General features: G+C 41.7%; 1 protein-coding gene across 1 annotated transcript in view; it reads left to right on the top strand.

Moving 5' to 3' along the window:
- The window catches only part of PRKCA (protein kinase C alpha), a 209,195-nt gene that overhangs the window by 7,973 nt on the left and 175,488 nt on the right, over positions 1-25,734 (top strand). Inside the window, exon 2 of the mRNA XM_081934404.1 lies at positions 9,084-9,115. Coding sequence (XP_081790530.1) covers positions 9,084-9,115 — 32 coding nt within the window. The remainder of the gene's footprint in view (positions 1-9,083; positions 9,116-25,734) is intronic.

Below are 25,734 nucleotides of genomic sequence, written 5' to 3'. Positions count from 1 at the left end.
ATCTTAAACAGGTACCTCTCCTTGGACTTACACAAGGTGTTGGGCGCTCTGACAGGTCCTCCGTTCAAACCATTACGAACTGCGCGCAGCCCAGGTCACAGAGCGAGACCCATGGCACTAAGTGAGGACTCTCACCAAAGGGCCATTTCATCGGTACTCCTGTGCGATAGATCTCAGACACTGACTCACCATCCGATGGTCAGGTGGTTCCTCAAGGGGGCCTCCAATCTTAAACAGGTACCTCTCCTTGGACTTACACAAGGTGTTGGGCGCTCTGACAGGTCCTCCGTTCAAACCATTACGAACTGTGCGCAGCCCAGGTCACAGAGCGAGACCCATGGCACTAAGTGAGGACTCTCACCAAAGGGCCATTTCATCGGTACTCCTGTGCGATAGATCTCAGACACTGACTCACCATCCGATGGTCAGGCGGTTCCTCAAGGGGGCCTCCAATCTTAAACAGGTACCTCTCCTTGGACTTACACAAGGTGTTGGGCGCTCTGACAGGTCCTCCGTTCGAACCATTACGTACTGTCTCTCTGATGTTCGTGACAATTAAGGTGGCCTTTTTGGTGGCCATCACCTCCGCCAGGAGGATATCCGAACTGCAGGCTCTGTCTACCAGGGAAGATCTCTGTGTGTTTCACCATGACAGGGTAGTGCTAAGGTTGGACCCCTCCTTCATACCCAAGGTGTGTTCTTGCTTCCATCGCTTGCAGGAGCTGATATTGCCCAATTTCTGCCTAGACCCTTCTCACCTATTAGAGAGGAAGTGGCACACCTTGGACATGAGGAGGGCTCTGAGGATTTACCTCAGAAGAACCAGACCAAACAGGAAGTCGGAAGCCCTATTTGTTTCCTTCCAGCCTGGGGAACAAGGTGACTTCCACCACGATAGGCAGGTAGTTAAGAACTTGTATTGCTTCTGCCTATCAGGCACGGGGTCTGCAAACACCGAGCTCTAACACAGCACATTCTACACGAAGCGCGGCCACTTCGGCGGCCTGGGCCATGCAGGCTTCACTATCTGAGATCTGTAGGGCAGCCACGGGGTCTCCCCCCTCACCATTCGTGAGGAATTACAAGTTGGACTCCTTTGCTTCTACGGAAGCCTCATTCGGACATAGGGCATTGCAGGCTGTTCACAGGGCGGGGGACACGCCTCACCAGGCATAAATTTGGGCATATACTCAAATGTGTAACCCTCCCTAGGGACATGTAGGCTTTGGTACGTCCCATACTCCTCCCCTCACTATGGAGAAAGGGCGTTGGTACTTACCTGATACGCCTCTTCTCATAGTGGGGGAGGAGTATCCAGCCCCTCCCTGATATGGGTATGTTGTGAAATTGTTATGTTGTTTATTGAACTGTTCTGTTGAAGTAATAAATAAAGGTTTGAAACTAAAATAAAGTCTAGAGTGGATGACACAGCGAGTTGGATAGAGTTCTTTGCCGATAACTGGGTGGAACCTGGTGACCAAGGCGTGGCTAAAAGAGCTTATCTGACTCAGTCCAATCAAGAGAGGACAGGGTCAACCCATCCTGGATACTCCTCCCCCACTATGAGAAGAGGCATATCGGGTAAGTACCAACGCCCTTTTTAGTTGCTTAACCTGGATTGCATCTAGACCAGAGGTAGGTTGCTACTGGTTTGCACCGGTTTGGGCAAACCGATAGTGGAAATTGGGACTGGGTCGCCAAACCCATAGGCATGACAGGCTGGCCATGCCCCCGAACTGGTTTCCCAGTCGCTGTTGTCATTGCCAGCTTGGTTTTTAAACATTTTTTCATGTTCTGCGTATGCGCAGAACAATTTACACTCAATGCGCACACACACGCAGTGAACCAGCAGCAATGCTGGCAGCAACCCACCCTGATCCAGACTAAATTACTTTAAGTAATAGCCACCCAAAGCAGTGATGCACCTTGTATAGTACTCTATATGGTTTTATAGGGTGTGAAATTTAGTCCAGATTCAATCATGTAAGTGACCCAGCATACTTCTCCTTTATGTTCATCTTGCTAGCAAAGCATGACTAAGTATTCACGTGTCACTAACAATTTACATTCAAATCATCTTGCTTTTACAGTACTTGCAATATGGTAGTTTGTTTATCTAAGGGCAGGTTCAACACACAAGCATTGCAAGATGATTGAAAAGTAGAGTTTTCAGGATGTAGTCTTGCTTAAACTAACTGAAGGCACCTTACATTGAAGATAGTGGTACTCTTTGAATGGTTTCTTTGAAAACATTTTGAATTTAGGAAATAGTAATAGAGAACAAAGTGGTTCTGGTTGTATTGTGTGTGAGCATCCAAAAAATAGCTGTTTTTGCATGCTTAATCATGGTTTGTTTATTTATTTATTTATTTACTTACTTACTTAGGAGATTTATATTCACACATCAAGGCAACTTACAAGAATATAAAAACATCATATAACAACAATAAAACTAATAAAAGACAGAATAATAGGAAATAAAACAACTCCCACCTCAACAACAACACATCACACGAGCCACCCAATAGGCTCCACCCCACTCTGCATTACCTTGGCCTGTTGGCAAAACCAGGTCTTCTGTGCCTTCTGGAAGAATGTTGGGGATGGGCATTCTAATATTTAGGGGAAATATATATATATTTATTTCCCCTATAAAAACAGGAGTAGATAGGATTTTCTCATATGAACAGTACGTTCAAGGAAAACTAGTACATTATACATTATACACAGTTAAAACTTTGTATCCTAGAGAATTGCAACTGTGTTGTCTAGTAGAATCAGAATACAAAATATCCTGGGCTGAGTGTCTGAACATCCAGAACTAAGGTAGAATCTGTCCCTTGGGGGAAAGCCTATAAGAACCACTGAGAGTGACAACACTAAATACAACAATTCCAAAGAGAGAAGAGGCTGCTCTATTATTGGCTATGTATTTTTTTTCTCCTCTGTATAGTTGTTGAAAATACTCTGTATGGGTAGTGGGAAGAAATGATAAAGAAAATAGGAAAAATGGAAGTGTCCCTATTTTATATACATGGATTAAAAAAAAGTCACAAAGGAGAAAAATGGCCAGTTATTTGAGAACTGGGAACAGAAAAGAAAGGAAAGGGTTCTGCAGAAGTTAAATTATCCATTGACTTTATGGTCAAGTACAGAGGGATAATTAATGCATTTTAAAAGCTACAGTACTTTGATGTTACATTATGAGGAAATTCCTCTTGTACAACTTGATTTATATATTGCTAAATTAGTACTCCACCTTTACTTCACAAGCTCAAAGTAGTACTTATATTAGCTCTGCCTCTCTTCTTAGAGCAAATAGGTTAAATGGGGAGACAGAGAGACAGAGACAGAAAATATGCTGAGCTCAAAATTGATGAGTTTCATGGTTTTGAAGCAGGTTGCTTTAGTCCTTATTTCCTTCTCTTTGACTTGTGTTTCTGTGTTACCAGTGAAGGGGATAGTTGCTTAACCTTCACTGAAAAATCCCCTTCACTGATATATATGGCTAGCTGATGAGAGCTAATTAGCTCGAAATAGATCTATCCTAGTCTCCCTTTATTTATTTATCAGTACAAATATCACACACACACACACACACACACACACACACACACACATATCGATCGTATATTCTTCAAAGCTTTCTTTATGGTTTATAGGAGAAAAATATCTGCCCATTGAATTAGAAAATCTTATCTGAGAAGACATTTAATTACAACAATTTATCAAGGATTTATCTTAGCAATCATTATGTAAACAGTATGTTTCAGTTAATCAGTAGTACAGGTTGTCCTCAACTTACAACCATTCATTTAGTGACCATTTGAAATTACAACGGCACTGAAAAAAATGACTTACAACTGTTTTTCACAGTTAACAATCATTGCAGCATCCCCATGGTCACATGATCAAAATTCAGATGCTTGGCAGCTGGTTCATATTTATGACGGTTACAGTGTCCCAGGGTCATGTGATCCTTTTTTGTGACCTTCTGACAAGCAAAGTCAATGGAGAAGCCATATTCACTTAACAACCGTGTTACTAACCTAACAACTGCAGGGGTTCACTTAACTGTGGCAAGAAAGGTCGTAAAATGGTCGCAAATTTCATTGAACAACTGTCTTGCTTAGCAACAGAAATTTTGGGCTTAATTGTGGTTCTAAATTGAGGACTAACTGTATTTATCAAATATGTTGTTATTGGAATAAAAGAAGAGCATCTGTGATTTTAATAGGTTATGCTGGCAATTTTTTCTGGGTAATTTTTACATGTTGAATATTTTTAAATTTCTTTTTGAATATGTATTCAATGAATATTTTTTATTTGTTTAAATTATTTGTATTCAAAATAGGCACATTATAGAAATGGTAATCAATAAGCACAAATTTTTATTTTTTTAAATTTAAGTCTGCTGCATTGAGGCAGTGGGTAGAAATCGTGTTTTATTATTGAAAGCTTAAGTACGACCCTGTGGTAAGGGGCTAACAGCTGTTTTTAACAACATCAGTAAAGATATTTTTGTAGCATTATTGTCTGCACCTTCAGAGCTTGATAACATTTGCAGAAGTAAGGATTTTTTTTGTGGGGGAAGTGGCCTAAAAGGATATTGAAGTCAAAAATTTGTGGTCCTAGGTACTGGTAACATGAATAGACACTGATAATCTACATTTAAACTCCTACAGTTTGCTCACAGAAATAACGCCGACCGAAGCCTCTTGTGCATATGAAATCTCCACCTTACTGTGGAAACATAATTGTTTACCATTCTGTGGTCTCTGAAAAATTCTTCCTTGCAGCTGGATTTAACTAAGTTAAATATCTCAGTGGGATTGCAGCTGTTTCACTTGGAGACAGGATTGCTCTTCCATTGGGACCTTTTCTCTCTCCCATGACCCGTATGTTGTTAGTTGCTGTCAAGTCAATGTCAACTCATCGTGACCCAGTAAATAGTTGCCCTGAACTGTGTTCAGTTCTAGATGGCTGATCCTTGCTAGGATGGCACCAAGGGCCACTTTTATTGTACCAACCCTTCACCCTTTCAGTCTTTCCTATTTTTTCTCAACCGGACTAAGCATGAGATTTTCTCTCTCTCTAATTATCTGTCTCTTTGCCTGAAGTGTCCATAGCATGACATCTGGTCTTGTCGTTCGAGCTTTTGTGAAAAGTTTAGCTTTGATTTCCTCAATATTGACTGATTAGTTTATCTGGCAACCCCTAATATCTCCAGTATCCTTTGCCAGGTTTATTACTCAAAGGCATGTGGGTTCCCCCCACCCCCAATCTTGAGCCTTTATTGTCCAGCTTGCACACCCATATTATGTTCTTGAAAATATCATGCTCCAAACAAATCAGATCTTGGTACACAATTTTTCTCTACTTAAAGAACTTGTTTAAGCCTTACAGAGCCATTTTTCCAACAGTATTTCATCATTTGGGTGTTTATAGTTTCATTGCTTATTCAAGCCAATTGAAGTTGTCAGCTATATATATTTCCTCTTGGTCAAGGACGAAATTACTGATATTACCAGTTCTTTCTCCTCTTTCATTAAAGTGCAAGCCTATTTTGAGACTATGGTCCTTGAAACAGATAGTTCAGAATATGTGAATATACATCCAATAATTTGATATCATAAACACAACAATAACCTTCACTGTGCATGATCCTTATATCTTTTATAAGCTATGAAATTCCATTTTTGAAGGCTGGGGAATCATTTAGAGCAGCCTGTGAATGGCACTACTGCCCTTTTCCATCTGAAGCTGTTGAAGGCGGCTGTCACTTCTCATCTCTTTATTTTCATGAAAGTTTCAGTAGGGAAACCTGATTTTCAGGCCATAGATAGAATGTGGAAGTCAAGGGATAGGCTCCAGAGAACTCTTAGACTAAAAAAATGAAGGCCAATGTTGACTTAAAAAGACAGGAGAAAGAGGCCCAGGAATTGAACCTCGGAATTGATATAGGGCAGTTTTTCAGTGTGCCACCATATATAACCACAAATAATGGTTGGAAGCTAATCAGAAAGAAATCTGGAATTAAGGAGAAACTTCCTAACAGTGAGGACAATTAACCAGTGGAATGGCTTGCCTTCAGAAGTTGTGGGTGCTTCATCACTGGATGTTTTTAAGAAGAGACTGAACAATCATTTCTGACCATGTGGATATATAGTATATCCATATATTTGATGTGGTCCAATGAGAAGCAGTAACCCAGAATCTGATAGCCTGTGGTTATAAAAAGCTTTAAGTTTAATACATTTTGGTTCCCAGATGATAAAGAGTTTCTCTACTAGAGAAGTAGGTTTGGGCATAGAGTGACTCTTAAGTAATTATGAAGCATACACCTCAGATATTTATAATGATCATTGAGCTATCAAGTAGTATTATTTTTGAGACAGGTTAAGGACAACATTTGTGTGCTTTAGTTATTTTATGAGACTGCTCATACATCGATGACTTTGGGTGTTTTACAGAATTATGGAAGTATATGTCATGTGTCATGACAAATGTCACCATATGTCATGCAAACACATTTGCACATAATAAGAAATTGGAAGGTGTAGAGCAGCAATTATTGAACCCAATGGTTACTTTTAATTAAACTGAAATATAGAGTTCTGTGATCCCTGATTCCTGTGAGAATGAAATTCATGGAAGTTGTAGCGGCTTCAGCATCACCACACCTTCCAATTACACTTCCCAGAAAACCTATTGGTTGGGTGGCGCAAGGGAAGATGGGAGGGCCATACCTTTGCCCTCTCTCCTGCCTCCCTCTGACCTTTGCATCCAATCGAATGACCCACGGAACAGGTGAGTGGCTACTTTGAAACTGAGATTAAAATTTGAAGCCTAAAATTTGAAAATTTGAAATGGCAGTGGGTAGCGAGGGAAGGATGAGGGAGGGACTTGGATGCCTGCTGGCAAGATAGATCTAGCTGTGGGTCACTGGTAGTGGGTGAGTGAATCCTTTTCTCCCCTGGGGGAGGGTGCTCTTGGGGACATACAGTATCAGGATGAGGAGTGGAGTACAATTTTCCTTATGTTCAATGACTCCTTTTGTTCCCCTTCGTCCCAGCAAAATGGCAGGCAGTTCCGTGGGTCATTCAAGGAGGAGTGATTTCTGATGCTCCCTACCAGCTTCCCACAAACACAGTCAGTGAGGAAGCTGGTAGGAAGTCATTCTGCTGCTCTGTTTAGTAAGGAAACATCTCTGAAACCATGACCCAATAAAGGACTGGTGGCTTCTGTATGTGTGTGTACCTCAGGTTATAATTCTCTTAGTAATAAGTGATACGGTACATACCACTTAATAATGCATGATACAGCAAATTCTTACAAAGGTAACTGCTAATCATATCTTAGTGTCTACAAGTGCTTTTTATATTTTTGAATATAAAGAATAGGTCTGGTATGAAAAATAATGTCTCCCTGAGGAGGGAAGATGGATACGATTATAGGAAAATTGCCAGTAATTGAATATCTTGGCTTAGGGATCTCATATTCAGCTTCCATAGAAAAGCTGTGCACTGTCTTCCATATATATTGACCTATAGCAGTGATGGCGAACCTTTTTTGTCTCCTGTGCCAAAAGTGGGGGAGCACAGGGGGATCATGCGCAGGCGTGCCACACCCATACTGCTATGCGCGTGACCAGCGACACCCACCCCCTCGCTTTTGGCACAGCTTTTTCACCCTCCCCAGACTCCATAGGCTTTCTAGGAGCCTGGAGAGGGCAAAAACAGCCTCCCCCTCCCCCGGATGTCCTCCAGAGGCCTCAGGAGCTTCCCTGAAGGCTCTGGAGGGCGAAAAACAGACCTACGGACAAACCGGAAGTCACTTTAGAGGTCCTATAGCCTCTCTAATTCTGAACAAGGATCAGATCCTAGGGCCGGGATGGCAAACCTATGGTACGCGTGCCACAGGTGGCACACAGAGCATTTGTCAGGGCACGCAAGCTGCTGCCTTGTCAGCTAGCCAGTGTGCATGCGTGCACAAAAAGAGCCTCCCTCCCTGGAGGACCTCCGGAGGCTTCATGAGCTTCCCTAAAGCCTCCGGAGCTCAAAAAACCAGCCCTATGGGCAAACCGGAAGTTCAGGAACAGTCACAACAACCCTCTGAGCAAACCAGAGGTTACTTCCGGTTTGCTCAGAGGGTCATTTTGACTGCTCCGAAGGCTTCAGGGAAGTCTCCTGAAGGTCCCTGAAGCCTCTGGAGGGGCGGGGAAGGCTGTTTCGCCCTCCCCAGGCTCCTATAAAGCCTCTGGAGCCTGGGGAGGGCGAAAAAAGCATGCAAAAAATGGGGGTCGCGCCTGTATTGCATGCATGCGCACGGGGGGGTCGCGCATTGCATTATGGGTGTGGCATGCCCACACACGACCCCCCTGCACTCATCCCACTTATGGCACGTGAGCCAAAAAAGGTTCGCCATCGCTGTCTAGGGGGATTGGAGTCTAATTTATCTAGAGAATGCCAGGTTATCAGAGTCTGAATGAGACACATTATCATTCAATAGACAAATATGACAGTGCTGTACTTTGGACTTTAAAAGCTGCAAAGATAGTTTAATCATTAATTATCATACCATCAAAAGGAATCCTAACAGAGTGATATGAATCATTACATTGTCAAAATAATATTACTTGGTTTTTTTAAAAAAATCAAGAAATGCCTTCCAAGGAAACATGGATTTCATTTGAATAAATTGTAGCCCAGTTTTAAATATATTTTCTCCTGTGGCAGAATTTTAATAGAGATAATGTTAGTAAATGTTAGTAGAGTAAATGTTAAACTACTATTACATACAGTATCAAATATAAGACGGCTTGCATTATTTCTCATATTAAGCGTAGCACATCACAATGTTTCCACACTACATTGATATATTATATCATTGTGCAATACTTAAGAGATTTTCTTCAAAACTGAATATAGGAATTTGAAAATAAATTCCTGTTTTTAGTTGAAAAGAGATCTTAACAGCTTCATTTTGCTCTGAAAATAAGTTTAAACATATTGTAGATTCTTATTAATTTAATATCAAAATATATTTCTAAGTCTTTTCTTTTTTTCTCTTTCTCCTTGCAGGGGGTTTGGAAAACAAGGGTTTCAATGCCAAGGTAAGATACAAATGATTTTATAATGATTTCTGTTTCTGTTTTAATAATTAAATCTAGGTAATATATGAACCATATCTCAAGAAGGAATTAAGCATGTTAAAAGGAGGATATTAAATTATCTAAAAGGATGTCTATTGTTTAATCATTTATCTCATGAACTGTGAATCATGCACAAAAGAGGTTCATTTCAGCAGAGTTTCCTAAAATTAAATGTCATGTAATCTGCATATAGAGAACTCTTTAATTTTTCATGAAAAGAATCTTTGTGGTTTATTTTGGTAGAGAACATTTCTCTTGTCGGGAGCTGCTGTCTCTGTGTGGGTGTTTTGAAAAGTGGTTTCACTCTCGGTTGGGTTTCCTTTAATACTCCCTTCTACCTTTTCCCTCTGTTATTAATCGGCATCAGTTTTATATTCATTGGGACCTTTGACCATTGATTTATACAGTTTGTTTATTTTGTGGCATAGTGAAAGAGAAAATAAACTCTGTTTCAAAGCAGTGTTTGTTGCTTGCAGCGGGGATGGAGGAGAAATCTGTTTCTGTAATACGAGTCCTTTAATGTACTCAACAAAGGTGAAGCATATGATTTGAATATGAATATATGAACTGTGTTGCCACACATCAGACTATAAATTCATCTACCCCAGTTTGATCTGTGCCAGACCTCAATAGCCCTCAAAGGACTTGGACAGAAGGCTTACTTCATTTTCTCTTGCCTGGAGATTTTATGGATCAAATCTAGAAATTTGAAATATGTGCCTTGGCCTCTTTCCTGATGCCTGTAATTTTATCATGGGTATCCTTTCCCTGAGATGGCTATGGAGCACTAATGTACTATTAATATCTCTAAGCAATATTCTTCCTGTTTATGGTTTAATATTGCTATTGAATGTTGATTGTATAAGTTAGTGATTTACCATGGAAACCATTTGTTATTAGCTAGATGAATGAAGCAGCATTTAGTCTGATAATTTCATCTTGTCAGAGAGCAACTGATTGTAGCAGCTGAAAATTGCTACGTGGTACCTACAAGTCATTTTTTAAAAAGCCCTTGCCCTGTGATTGTCTGATCTGATTATCGACTAGATAAAGATTGTTGGCATGAACCCTTGCTGGGGTCATAACTGCCACGCCACAAAACCTATATTTAATGGTTTTGAAATTTGAGCCGGGAGATTTGAACTCTGATTTTAAAGAGATACTGAAAAGGAAAAGAGCGTTAAATTACAGCCTCTTACAGCTGATAGCTAGCAATATATTGTTGAATCTTGTCACCCTAACAAAGGAGATGGTTTTCCTTGTATTAAATGTTAGAGAAATGTGGTGCCACTGTGAGAACTGGAATGTTCCTAGTTCAAATAGTTCCTTTGCAGCCTTAAATAACCTCCTGGTCGTATTACCCTCTCTGAGAAGGAGATACGGATAGTCCTCAACTTAAAACATTCATTTGGTGACTGTTCAAAGTTACAGAGGCACTGAAAAAGTGACTTATGAGTCACGTATAAGTTTTCCACACTTACGGCCATGGGCATCTCCATGGTCATGTGATCAAAATTTATTTAGTGACCACTCGAAGTTCCAACAGTGCTGAAAAAAGTGACTTATGACCATTTTTCACACTTACAACCATTGCAGCATCCCCATGGTCAGTTGATCAAAATTCAGATGCTTGGCAACTGACACATATTTATGACGGTTGCAGTATTCCAAGGTCATGTGATGACCTTTTGTGACCTTCTGACAAGCAAAGTCAATAGGGAAGCCAGATTCCCTATTAACGCTGTCTCACTAACTTAACTACAATGATTCACTGTGGAAAGAAAGGTTGTAAAATGGGGCAAAATTCATTTAACAATTGTCTTGCTTAGCAACAGAAATGTTGGTCTCAATTGTGGTCGTAAGTCAAGGGCTACTATACATTCTCTTTGGAGCAGTTTGTCAGAATTGGTATGAATTCATTTCAAGCGTTATACAAGTTCTAGGTTTTACGTCTTGTTCTGAGTACAGATATTCATGATCCATTAGAGAGCTAATGTTCTGCAGTAGCTCAGCTATTGACTCACTGGTTCTCTTTGCGCTAGCTACACTTTCTCACTTCAGCGTTGTTATTGTGGTAAGAAAAAATGATACGTATGTGCACGTGTATGCAAGTATGCCTCTTGAGCACTTTGAATGAAACGTGGTATATAAATTTAATAAATCAAATAAGTAAAATGATTTCCAAGAGGGAGATTCTTCCATACAAACTTTCTAATGAAAGCATGCAATTGGGCAAAGGGATGGGCGTCAAAATTTTTAGCAAGGGGTTCTCTGTCCAGTTGCTGGGTGGGCGTGGGCATGGCCTACTCGTCCTCCTGCACCATGGCGGGGGGGCGGGGCGTTTGTGCCTTCCTCGGACTCCAGAGACTTTCCTTGAGCCTCCAGGAGGGTGAAAACGGCCTCCCCAGGCTCCAGAGGCCCTCTGGAGGCTGGAAACAGGCCTATTTCCATCCTTCCCGAACTTCTGGTAGGCCCATTTTTCACCCTCCCTGAGCCTCTGTGCGCGCCCTGCACAACCAAAACGGGCCACGTGGGGTATAGGTGGGTTTCAAATTCCGGCGCTAGTGGTTTGCTTGTGCGAGCGTGTGCGAGTGTCATCCAGGTGGGTGGGCAAAGCCTCTCACTGCCACCACTACCAGTTCAGCAGATCCGGGCTGAACCGGGAACAACCCACCTCTGGTGTTGGGACTCCTGGGAGGGGTGGGGTGGGCGAGGCCAGCCAGAGTGGGATTTGGGGGTTATCTGAACTGCACAGAATCTTAGCTAGAGGTTCTCCTGAACCCCTACAAACCCCTAGCAGCCTGCCCCTGGTTGGGCACGTTTATTCATTACTTCATTGTCATGGTCTTCAGCCACTTTGAATATTTGGATTATAAATATTAAATCTGTAAACATGGCCTTTATACTCTGGAGGCATCTGATCTCAAACATAGGAAACAACTCCATTGGAGTCTGTGCTTCAGGAAGCTATTGGCACAATATAAGCAAACATCCAGCATCAAAGCCAAGCTACCATAGTGATTTATTGTCTTTATACTTGCTCCTTTGCCTGCTCCTAATAGTTCTGCATTAACTTACTTGAATTAGGGCTGGGACTTTTTTCTGAGACAGCCAGGTGTGTTGGAGAATTTGCAGAAGTCTAAGGCCAATTTGGTCAACAGCTGTGTTCAATTTGAGGCTCTATTCTTGTTAGATCTAGTAATGGAAAGGCACACTCAGGCCAAAGGTAACAACAGCTCTTTATTGTAACAGAACAAGTATGTACAATCCAGCGAAGGTTGAGTCTGACAGCAGCCCTTTTATAGGGAACTGTCAGACCCTTCGACCAATTAGATTAAACCTCTGTTCCCGCCAGAACAGAGGACATTGGTGGAAACCACTATAACTGAAGCTAGTATCTAACAATTCTAGTGAAGGAATTGACAATAAATGCTCTAATTTTGCATCTTATAGTGTCCCTTGTCTCAAGATTTTCTATTTTTCCTCCCAGCAACACAGCCTCTTTCTGGAACAGTTTTTGACAATCTGATGGGTTGTTGTTGTTTTTTTGATAGGTTGGGTTTTTAAATCCCCTGATTCTCTTAGGAAGCTTTGGCATTCAAGATATCTGTATGGCCATTAAGTAGAAAAATGATGCTAGAAGCTGTAGTGCTACATTCTGAACTTGGATAATCAGTTAAGGGACTACTTAATTTAATTATACAACTGGCAATTGACTAAATTGCTTTGGCAATTGATTGCCCCCTTTCAGTGATATACAACTGAAATACGAACAAACTGTCAATCTTACACATATGCGCAACTTATAAATGCTTAATTGTCAATATATAACCTACTTTTGCATGAATTATTTTATTGATACCACTGACAAATTTGGGTAAGGTGGGCACATATAGTTTAAAATGTTGGTGGTTTGATTTATGTCAGGGGTGATATGCTACTGGTTTGAACCAGTTCGCCCAAACCGGTAGCAAAGATGCCAGCTGTTCGCCTGAACTGGTAGTAAAAAAAATGCTACCGGTTCGGGCAAACAGTTATTTCCAACAATCAGCTGTGCCACGCGATTTATATTAGCTAGAAAGCAGGCTCTCCTGCTTTCTAGCTAATCTAAATAATGTGGCACAGTGGATTCCTCTTCTCTTGCTGTTCGCTTACCTCACCGTTCGCTTACTTGCTAGCCAGGTGCACTTGGTAGCAGTCTCTGCACAGCCGCCCGGATGTCATTTTGATACTGCGCATGTGCAGAAGGTCCTGTGCATGCGTGGAGGTGGCGAATGTGCGGGCGCTCACATTGCTACCGAACCGGTAGCAAAGGTAAGTGGATTTTACCCCTGATTTATGTCATGCATTCTTTATTACATATATTTAACTAATGTGTACCAGGGAAGGGAATAGAATCATTATAGGTGATTTGTGAATTTAGTTAGAAGAAATGTTATGGATGTCTTGGCTTGGAATCTAAATTATAAGCAAAACTCTACTAATGGGATATTTCCTTTGAAAGTAGGGAAGAGTGGGTTATTTATGAATACTCTTCCTGTATTGTTAGAGGATCTTCAGAAAGGGATTTTATGCTCTAACTGAGCCTTGTAAGGAATTAATTTATCTATCTATCTATCTATCTATCTATCTATCTATCTATCTATCTATCTATCATCTATCTATCTATCTATCTATCTATCTATCTATCTATCTATCTATCTATCATCTATCTAACACAACAAGAATCCAGACTCTTCCGTGTAATTTCCCCCATAAACCGTGCCATTTCTTGCCATATTTAGGCAGCTCCAAGAGATTTCCAAGCAAAAGTAAATATTTTCAAATGAAAATCCTATTTATTGAAATCACACCAGCCATTTAAAGGGGACAAGTCAAAATAAATTCAGTAGTGATTATGTGTCACTAACTGTTAATGAGAGAGAAGGAGGGGGGAGATATGTGGCCTGATAAACAGAGAAATTGAATTGAATGCATGGAAGATTCTACATGAAAAATCCAGCCATCCTATCCTTCAACTTTGCTTGTAGCTGAAGAACTACTGGTTTTCATTACAGCCCTGTTATAATGTAATAGTTACTGACAAGTTTTTTCCTTGTTGTCAAATTGTCCAGAAGGTTTCCTTCTTGGAAACACACATAAACTTGCAGCTGTAGCGAAGGCAGCATGAAATGGTAAGATGAGGTCAGTGTGAGGTGATATTACTTGAAATAGCAACAAGCAAGAGATAGTTGACTTATAAAACCAAGCATATCAAACATTTATCCAGCACTTACAGTGTCCAAAGCATTTCAGTTATATTATTTCTGTAACCTTTACAACAGTGAGGTAAGTTTTCATTCGCTATCCTAGAGATAGAGGAATAAGGACTGAAAGAGAAATTGTGTAAAATGTATAGCGAGACCTATGAAAAAGAATGCCCACAGTACTTGAAGACCAAAATGGACAAGCTAACATTTTTTAAAATGTTTGGGACTACTAGCCCAGACAGTGCTTTGTGGGAATTGTAGTCCAATACAATTGGACTACAATTCCCACAAAGCACTGTCTGGGCTAGTATTGGAAGGTATTGTGCACATTGCTGATTCTTATGGCAGTGCCTTTGTAATTTGTAAATGTCAAAATGCTTTGAGTAGAAGGCAGTGGTGGGAATCAAACTTTTTTACTACTGGTTCTGTGGGCGTGGCTTGGTGGGTGTGGCATGGCTTGGTGGGTGTTGCTTGGTCCGCTTGGTAGGGGAAGGATACTGTAAAATCTCCATTCCCTCCCCACTCCAGGGGAAGGTTACTGCAAAATCCCCATTTCCTCTTGATCAGCTGGGATTCGGGAGGCAGAGAATAGATGGGGGCGGGGCCAGTCAGAGGTGGTATTTACCAGTTCTTCCGAACTACTCAAAATTTCTGCTACCGGTTCTCCAGAACTGGTCAGAACCTGCTGAATACCACCTCTGGTAGAAGGGCAATCAATCAATTTTTCCTAGAGAAAATAGAATTTTGTTGCTATACTTTGCTACTCAGGACAGAGAAAAAATGATTTGAAGCTATTTTAAGAAATGGAATTTAAGTACAGTTTTCATGCTCCCTAAAAATTCTGTAAACATTGCAAGAAATTTAGAAGTAGGTGTTAAATAATTCAGAGTTATTGTAGCTGTGGATAATCTTAGCCTTCTCCTTGACCCAGAGATGAGTTTCAAGGAACTGATCCATTCACCAACTCTTTTCGTCACAGCTGTTGAAACATTTCTTGCATTTTCAATCCCAATAATATGCTCTGTTTATCAATGATTTTCCTCATAATGACTTGAGACGTAAATTTCTGCTTTGGTATTACAGAATATGGTCCAATCATTGCTCCCAAGTTTTAAGTAAAATTTAATCTTTAAAATAATCAGTATTTTTTTTTAAAAAGGAATTATAATTCCGAGAAAGGAGGACATGTGTATTTTCTCCAAGAGTAGTTAAATCAAATTTACCTAATGGCGATTTAAGTGATGAAAATTACATCTTTCCCAGGAGAGGTTTATATCAAATCTTCTGCAGTGGCTACATAATTTCCTTGCTTATTTTGGGATATTTTGTCCAGTGAGACCTCTGTTATTTGGCTGATTAAGACAGGGTTGTTTTCCATCTCTACTTCTATTTGGAAAATGGAGGTGGTAAAAGGCTGCGCAAAGGGCAGTTGAGCAAGAAAGAGCAGAATGTATTAGCATGTCTGGATGGTGTCAGAATGGGATAGCTACCCTCATCATTGGCATTCTTCAGTCTCCAAAGACTATGGTATCTTGCTCTGGAAAGAGTGTCCTCTCCAGCACGAGGCCTGGGTAGATTAATATGGAGGATAGACTGTTACCCAAGCAGCAGATCCCTCCTCTCCACGTCCCTGAAATAGTCCAATGGAACAGCAGAGTCGATACGATTGGTTCCAGCTGCGTTGCAGGAGTTACCAGAACGTGGTTATACACAGTTACAAACGGCTTCCGGGACTCAGGCTTAGGATTTTGCCTTGAGGTTGACTCCTGAAGCCTTTTCCAGTAGTGGATATAGCCACAAGGCAGTGGAGGTTTGTAATCAGAGTTTCCATTCTCCTAGGTCATGGTTCTGCCACTTTATTTGCCATTGGGGTGTAAAGCCCTCTTCCGCCTTCAAAACTGTTGACCGTCTTCTCCTGTAACCCTGGAAAGGAGCCTTTATGAGGTGCTACCAGCTGGACCAAGGTTTTTTAAGGAGGTGTTACTCCTCCATCACTCACCCTTTGTCCTGGCTTGTGACAGGCAGAGTCTGGCTTCCCAAATGTTGGGCCCAGGATGGCGGATTTGATAGCTACCTTAGATGCATGTTAAAATAAGAGGGAAACCGAAGTTGGCCCTGCGTGCTGAAGTACTCCTACTGGGGCTGCAAAATGCTTCTTCCCCTTCTTCATTCTTTCTTTCATATTTTATTTGTATTTAACAGCCAGCCTATAGAAACGATTGAGTTGCAATGTTATGAATTTATCTGAAACACTGCAGCTAAAAGGGCAAGATTCTTGAAGTGATGTCTTCATACCATGTTAGGCATTTAAAGATCACTCTGGACATGTGAGTGGATGATTCTAAAGGTTCAAAATATTGTCAGCTTGGAAAAACTCATACAAGTATACAATAACTGTTCATCATGTCCCTTGGCCTTTTCTTTACATTTGTAAATTTGAACACTAGCATCAGTTTCATTTGGTCACTGTCTTCCCCATTTCCGTACCTGCTTGCATTATCGCTGTGCAGAAAAGGCCTGATTTAAGGGCAAGGTATATTTCAGTACACTGGAACTATGCTAGTGGGTTTGAAAATCTGTAAGTGAGTACAGTTGTTGTAATCTTTCTAAAAGAAACTTAATTTTTTCTGTTGGTGAAGGTTTAAATAATAGGAATGATCATGCAGGCCTTGTAAAGTAGAACTATACATATCTATCTATCCATCGATATATTGATATATAGGGACGCGGTGGCTCAGTGGCTAAGACACTGAGCTTGTCGATCAGAAAGGTTGGCAGTTCGAATCCCTAGTGCAGCGATGGCGAACCTTTTTTGGCTCGCGTGCCACAAGTGGGGGGAGCGCGGGGGGTCATGTGTGGGTGTGCCGCACCCATAATGCAACACGCCCCCCAGTGCGCATGCGCGCACAACGCGCCCATTTTTGCATGCTTTTTTCGCCCTCCCCAGGCTCCAGAGGCTTTATAGGAGCCTGGGGAGGGTGAAAAGAGCCTCCCCCAGCCCCCGGAGGCCCTCCGGAGGCCCTCCGGAGGCTTCAGGGAACGTCCGGAGGCTTCCCTGAAGCCCTTGGAACGCTCAAAACCACCCTCCGAGCAACCCGGAAGTGACTTCCGGGTTGCTCGGATGGTCGTTCCAAGCGCTCTGAAGGCTTCAGGGAAGCCTCGGGACGGTCCCTGAACAGGCACGAGACGTGTGTCTCCATCGCCCGGGTCCGGATCGCCTCCGCTGCACGGCGCCTCGGGCCCGGCGTCCTTGCGCCGCTCCACCCAGCCTCTGCGCGCTTGCCAGGGCCCGGCCTTCACATCGCTGCCACCGCCACCGCCAGGATGGGCTCGGCCGAAGGGAAGTCCGTCAGGCCTCGGCCGCGCCGCCCTCGCCTCCTCCTCCTCCTTTAGCCGCGCCGCGCCAGGTAGGCCACGCAGCCGCCTCAGGCGCCGCCGCGCCGCGCTCAATAGTCGCAACTCGGCTGCCTGCCGCCTTTCCCCTCCTTTGTCTCCCAGCCGGGGCGGCCCGCCACCGAGTTACGACCATTGCCGCCGCTGCTGCTGCTGTTCACAGGACCCGCCTCTCACCCTCTTCCTCCAGTCGGCAGGCTCCGATTCGTTCGCTGCCTGCCGGGTCCCGGCGCCGCGTTCAAGCCGGAGGGGGAAAGGAGGAGAAGGAGAAGGAGGACAACAAAGCCCCCCTCACATTCCCCATCCCCCCCTTTCGGCTTAATCCTTGTGACGCCCGCGCAAAGCCCCGAGAGGACGGATTCCTGTGCGGGACGCATGGCAGGAAGGCTATAGAGTCCCCCCTCCCTCCACCGTCCAGACGGTCCCTGAAGCCTTCGGAACACTCAAAACGACCCTCCGAGCAACCCGGATGTCACTCCGGTTTGCTCGGAGGGTGGTTCCAAGCGCTCCGAAGGCTTCAGGGAAGCCTCCAGACGGTCCTTGAAGCCTCTGGGGGGGGGGGCGGGGGAAGCTCTTTTCGCCCTCCCCAGGCTCCTATAAAGCCTCTGGAGCCTGGAGAAGGCGAAAAATAGCTTTGAAAAAGGTGATCTCAGCTGGCCAGCGCGCGCATGCGTGCTTGCCAGCTAAAAGGACAGCGCCTTGCGTGCCCTGACAAATGGCTCCGCGTGCCACTTGTGGCACGCGTGCCATAGGTTCGCCATCACGGCCCTAGTACCTTGTGAGTGAATGAGCTCCCGTTACTTGTCCCAGCTTCTGCCAACCTAGCAGTTCAAAAGTACATAAAAATACAAGTAGAAAAATAGGAACCACCTTTGGTGGGAAGGTAAAAATGTTTCATGCGCCTTCAGCATTTAGTCATGCCGGCCACTTGACCACGGAGACATCTTTGGACAGCGTTGACTCTTTGGCTTTGAAACAGAAATGAGCACTGCCCCCTAGAGTCGGGAACAACTAGCACATATGTGCGAGGGGAACCTTTATCTTTACAGACAGACAGACATAGATCGATCTTATGTACTCTCATAGACTGGAATCCAAAGGATTGTTACTGATAGAAGATATAGTCAAGAACCAGCCCATTTACCACTTAGATCCTCTGATCTGTTTGGGCCTTTAGATCTTGGCCATAACTCTTTTTTGATTCTCATACAATAAGACTTTTTTTGTGGCTTATTTTCAGTTTTGACTCTTCCTCTCTCCCTTCCTCCCTCCCTCGCTCTCTTTCCATTTATGTTTTGCATTACACTATATAACTTGGTAAAATCCTAGCAGCCTTTTATCCCATGCAAAACAGTGACATTTATGTCTGCTTGCTGTTAGGAATTTTGATATTCTGGAAGCTAAATTTTCTTAGGCAACCCTTTTGTCCTTGCACTGCATAGTTTAACCCACATCTTGACAGTTTATTTTGCAGATCGAACAAGAGAACAAAGTGATTATGTGATTAATGACATATATTTAAGTACAAATTATATGAAGCATGACAAAGAAATTATGGGAATTAGATAAAATTAAATGTGTATTCAGTCTTTTGCATGAAAAGAACATGAATACTTCGTGCTATGAAAATAAATTAATAATGAGCATGGTGTTTTGCTTTCTTTTACTGTATATTTTTATATATATACACTTTTATTTCTCTTGGCTTCATTTCGGAGGAGAACAGTGGAATTTGTTGGAGAATTGAGAGGCATAGTATTAGCTTCTCTGCCTCAAATCTAACCAGGAGTATTAATATAATAATGGCTGGAGCACTGTTCAGCTCCAATAATGTGAATTGCTATGACTTACAATATATTAAAAATATTCTTGGATATATTTGAGCGGTTGAGAAGGAGGTTAATTTTGTTTTTAAATAGTGCCAGGAGAACTGGAATAAATGTCAAATACAAAGTGAAAGAGTGCATTTGTTTGCTTTAGAGAGGGCTTACTGACATTCCCTTAAAGGCTTATCAGTGACTTTTTCTAACTGAATAGAGGCTCATTTTGAGCTGAGCAGTTAATGCTGTCAAAGTTCTGTCTTAGTGTCTGGAGGCTGAAGAGGTCTGGACAGGGAAGAACAGGCTCAACCTTAGCAAGACCAGGTGTCTACGGGTTTGTGACCCCTCTGATCCCAGAACTGGCAGTTATCCACCATTGGCTTTAGGGTGGGAATTGCATTTCCCCACTTGTAATTTGTATGCAATTTGGAATTCTCCTGAACTTATAGCTTTTGCTTGAGGAGCAAGTGGCAACTAGAGAGCCATTGCACAGCTTATGTGCCACTTGCAGTTTTTAGATTGGGAGGGCCTATGCATGCCATAGTCACTTCCTCCTGGATGTTGCAATATGTTCTTCGTGGAGCTGCCCCTGAAGACCATCCAGAATCTGTAATTGGTCTAGAATGCAATGGAGGCTGGGGGCACACTTTGGTATGCCTGTATAACACCAGCAGTGGACAATAGTTATCTTAATTTATTTAAAAAGTCATATTACTGTTTTTCAGGAAGGGGAGAAAACTTTCAAAATAAATACCATTTTTGCCAGCTGTATTTGTTTCCATTGGACTTCTGGGTTCAGCTTGAGATGCTCATTATCATCTAATTATTATTTTTTTTCATGGTACATGGCCGGTTATCTGCAACACTGCCTATCTCTGTTTTCTCTAGAGAGCTAGATCTTAGCAAAAATGGTCTGAAGTAGACTAATTTTAGCCCGATCATTTGTTCCTCAAGTGAGAACTCTGGGTTGATTTGTTTGATGATCCATTCATTTGTTTTTTCACCGTCCACAATATTTTCAGGGGTTTTCTCCAGTTCCAAAGTTCAAAAGGGTTGAACCTTTGCTTCCATTCAGTGCCACCGGGAATATCGTATGTTGCAGGATTCTGATCTTTATAGGCACCACATTTCAATATCTTTCTCTAGGCCTTCTTGGCTGATCTACCAAGGGCTGGTCTGCAGCATATTTTTTGATTGTTTGTTCCTTTACTAGCAATAGCAATAGCATTTAGACTTATATACCACTTTACAATGCTTTACAGCCCTCTCTAAGCAGTTTACAGAGTCAGCCTATTGCCCCCAACAATCTGGGTCCTCATTTTACTGACCTCGGAAGGATGGAAGGCTGAGTCAACCTTGAGTCAACCTGGTGAGATTTGAACTGCCAAATTGCAGTCAGCCGGCAGTCAGCAAAAGTAACGTGCAATACTCCATTCTAACCACTGTGCCACCATGGCTCTAGTAGTACTAGTGTTGATGATTGATCCTAAAAGGCAGGTGTTATCCATTACTTCTGTATCTTCAGTGTTGCTTCTAAAGCTGGTTGTTCGACCTATTGTTAATTAGTTTGGTCTTCTTTTTAGTCCCATATTTTTACTATGCTCCTTAACATTTACTTCTAGGGATAGTTGCTTTGCATTATTTGTTATCACGGTAACATCAGTAGCATAGTGGATGTTATTGGTATTTCTTCCTCCAGTTTTAAAACCACACACATCTTCTTCCAATCAAACTTCCCTTAAGATATTTTTGCCATACAGATTATAAAAACAAAAGGAGAGAATGCAGCCTTGTGTCACTCCTTTCCAACCTGGAGCCAGTCTCCTTCACCATATTGTGCCTGTGAATTTCTCCACCTCCTTTTACCAGCAATATAGTCAATTTGATTTTGGCATACAGGTGGGCCTCAGCTTCCAGCAGTTCATTTAGTGACCATTCCATATTGCAATGGCACTGAAAAAAGTGTCTTATTACTGGTTTTCATACTTCTGACCATTGCAGCATCCTCGTGGTCATGATCAAAATTCAGACTCTTGGTAACTGACTCCCATTTTTGATGATTTCAGTGTCCTGGGATCATGTGATCACCTTTTGGGACCTTCTGACAAGCAAAGTCAATGGTGAAGCCAAATTCACATAACAATTATGTCACTAACTTAACAACTGCAGTCATTCACTTAGCAATGGTGGCAAGGAAGGTCGTAAAATGGGGCAAAATTCACTTAACAACTGTTCAGCAACATACATTCTGGGCTCAATTGTGGCTGTAATCCTACCTGTCTTCCTTCAGTGATGTCCGTCTATAGAGGGATTGCTTTGGTTGATTGAAGATGGTGATAGCCATGAAGAAACCATTGGATAAGTTGGTCTCCTGCTTCTTGTTGGATTCCTAAGCCATACACTCCAACTACATTGTTCTCTTATACTTTTCCAACTTTAGCATCCCTGACTCCAATCACAAGCAGTACCCTTTGCTCGCATTGTTTCCTTGATTTCAAACTAATCACAATCATAAACCTCACCAATCTGCTCTTTTTCTGCATCAGTGATTGGAGCCCAAAGGTGAATGATCGTCATATTAAAGGACTGTCCATGAAGTTTAATGGTATCGTTTGGTTGCTGATTGCATTGTAGCCAAGTACTGTCCTTGCCATAACCTTCCTAACTATGACAGCAATGCTGACCCTTCCTTGCTTTTCATGTCCTGAGTAATAAACAGTGTGATCTTCTGATTGAAATTGTACAGCCTCAATCTGATCCAATTTGCTGATGCTGAAGATATCAGTTTGCAGTCGATTCATTTCATCTCTGTTGAGCTTTTCCTGTTGTTGATGATTTCATGTTCCTATCATCTTTTCAGATTTTCTTTTCCTGTATGGCAGCATTAGCAACTAGACATCCTGAAAGTTTTAATCTAGCCACTTTGTAAACACCATTTGCATTCTGATACCGTGTTTCCCTGAAAATAAGACAGGGTTTTATTTTCTTTTGACCCCCGGAAAAAAGCCCTTGGACTTATTTTCAGAGAGGTCTTATTATTTTTGAGGTGCAGGAGGCGGCGAGCGTGGTCATCTCATGGCTGCTGCTGTTTTTCAATATTTTCGGGGAGGGCTTATTTTTTGGCGAGGGCGAGGGCTCATGCACTCAAAAGTCAGATTGGGCTTATTATTCGTGGAGGTCTTATTTTGGGGGAAACAGGGTCGATCCTCAATTCTTCCTCAATAACATGCTGAGTGCCACCTGACCTGAGGGACCCAACATCTGGCACAATATCGTCCTATCATTTTATATTTTATATTCATGTTTTCTTGGTTAAAAACACAGGAGTGATTTACCATTGCCTTTTCCTGCACAGTACGAATTGATAGTTTTTCAGGATTACTAAAATAGTTATCTGCCTCCAGCATTTTCCCACAACACTGCTGGCCAATGATAAGTGTCTGCTTGTTTAGGGTGGTCTTCATATCTCAGGTGACCTTGGTGGGAAAATGTACTCCGGACATACAACTTTCAACGTTCTTTGCTCATTCCTCCCAGGGGCACACCCCACACCCCAACCCCACAGGACTTGCTGTGTATGAGAGGGAGAGAAGGGGGGTACAGAGGGGGGGAAGGGAGAGCGAGAGCACCTGTAGGAAATAAAGAAGAAGCTGAAGAAGCTTCTTGGATGAGAAGTTAACATCTTCAAAGGAAGAACAAAGAAAGTCCAGTTGCCTTTTGAAAAAGCACCTCTGGGACAACCATGACTTGGATGACTGAGAATCTCCATAAACATTTAGCTTTTAGTTTCTCCCCCAAGTGTTACATCAGGATGAGAGAGGGTCCCTGTCTTGGGAAATGGAATGTGCATTTGATGGACTCGGACAAGATACTGCTTGTATGTCAGCTTTTGCTTTGTTCTAAATATCAGAGGTTTTAATTATAATTTGGGTTTTCCTTCGGCTGTACTGGTGTACATCATGATCCCATGAATTGGCTGGATGTATACATTTTATAAATGTATAGAACACAGAACAAAGAATAATAGGGTTAGAAGGGGCTTTTGAGGACTTCTAGTTCAACTCCCTGCACATGTTTGAGGGTCTTTATCCTGGGCCGATAGTCTGTAGTAGAGGTGGGGAACTTTACTCTGCTGGTTAAAGAATTCTGGGAGTTGAAGTCCACAGGTCATAAAAGGACCATAGTCCCCACCCCTGGTGTATAGCATTATATTAGACAGCAAGGTCAATTTTTACTGAAGTTTCTAATACACAGTTTTTTTTCATCTCTCCCAATTTTATGATATTTATCAACTGTCCTCTAATAAGCAGTCCTAGAGAAGGCTTATTAATTTTACTGATACCTGTGCGTGTATACATACTGGATTTCTTATTCCATTGTAATTAATCAAGGGCTGGAACATTTTCATGTCTGAATGCTAAATAATGTTTTATAGACAAATATAGTTTAGGGAACTTTTGTCTAACTCTGTTAATAAGTAGTAGAAACTGCTTTATTCAGATAGGTTTGCAATCGCAGCAACCATTGGCTATCTACTAATGAAAAGTTAATTATGTTTGAATTGTAGACTCATATCTACAATGTTATGCAAATGGACATTCCTTGAACAAACAGGTCTCTCTGGTGAGTCAATGAGCCTAGCTTGTTGGTTGCACTGAGTGGCTTCAAAATAGTATTCTCTTCATTACTACGTGTTTGACTTTAACTTCTAGTCTGATGTCTACAATAGTAGCACATTCACGCTCCTTTTGTGAAGAATCAAAGTATTAGTGATTCAGCTTTCAGCAATGCCCAAACAGAGATGTAAAATTCAAGGAAGTTTGAAAAAAAAAACCATTGTTTTAAGAGTAAGAGTCAAATATATAGAGTACTTCTCTTTTATAAACCAACAGTGGTGTTATATTAGTAAAGGATGTTAGTACAATTCGGCTTGTTGATAAAAGAATGTTTATAACACTGACAGGGATTGTTTTACAGTCAGTTAGGAAGATGTTGCTTTGACGCTTTAAAAATAGTTTAAATCATTGCTACAGGTGGAGCTGCATATACCAAGGGATGTAGTAACCATTCACCTTTGCCAGGTCAGAAAGAACAAGCAGGTGCAAAAACAGCCATGAAAAGAGGAACAAATAAGAAGTTAGCTATCTTGGACTTTGTCCTCCACTGTAGCTGAATACATAGATTGTCTCTGGTTTGTTATGAGGTGAGCATATCTTTGCTGGATATATACATTACTTACGGGGCACATTGTCCGGTGGTCGAGATACATCCAAATTGTAGATATCATGTTTGAAACTGAATAGTGCCCAGTTAAACCTTTTATTGCTTTGTTCAAGAGGGAATGTAATGTTATTAATTTCCCCAACCAAATTATATTTGAGGGAAATTTAGATCTGGGATGATTATCACAAGACCTCTCTGAGCTAATGTAACCATAGGTGCCTCCTTTTGCACACAGATGTCTACCTGCTCTCTTAAACGCAATATTCTTTTGTTTGAATAGCGGCAATAAATGGGATACTGCCATTCTGCAACCAAAGTGCCAGCATCAATTTATTTATTGTACTTAGAAAATAAAATAGCATGAATAGCAATAACTCATGGCTTTATTTGGAAGTGCGTCATCAACACAGACAGAAAGAAGAGATAAGCTGATTTCTGGCTGACTTGAGGAAGGAATAGTTTACTTTCTGGTTACTTGGAATTTTGTAACTGGTCTTGACCACAATTTTTAGATGGCGATTATATTGCAAGAACATGGGGATATGTTCTCAAGTGTTCAAATGAGCTTCCTGTGTTTCTTCCTGAACAATTAGGGATCTCTGAAAAGACCATAGCTGGCAACACAAAAAGCAGAGGCCACATATTGTGCTAGCTTATGGTTTATTGAATAAACATTGACTGGCTTCATGAAACCCAACCCAATCCAAACCTATTGTAAGTTAGTACAGTGTTTGAGCTTACTTTATTATATGGCATATGTCTGTGGAATTATTTTATTTCAGGATAGACAGTGCCCATTTTCCCAGAACAATCCCCATTCACCCCCAATATCTTCTCTGCAATCCTATTTAAAATGTCTTTGAAAATTGGTTTTGTCTCCAAGCCATGGATTTTA

Source organism: Natrix helvetica, assembly GCF_964273705.1.
Source record: "Natrix helvetica genome assembly, chromosome: 1".
Classification (NCBI taxonomy): Eukaryota; Metazoa; Chordata; class Lepidosauria; order Squamata; family Natricidae; genus Natrix; species Natrix helvetica.
The sequence above is the reverse complement of the archived record's forward strand: the minus strand, read 5'-3'. Positions and strand labels throughout refer to the sequence as shown.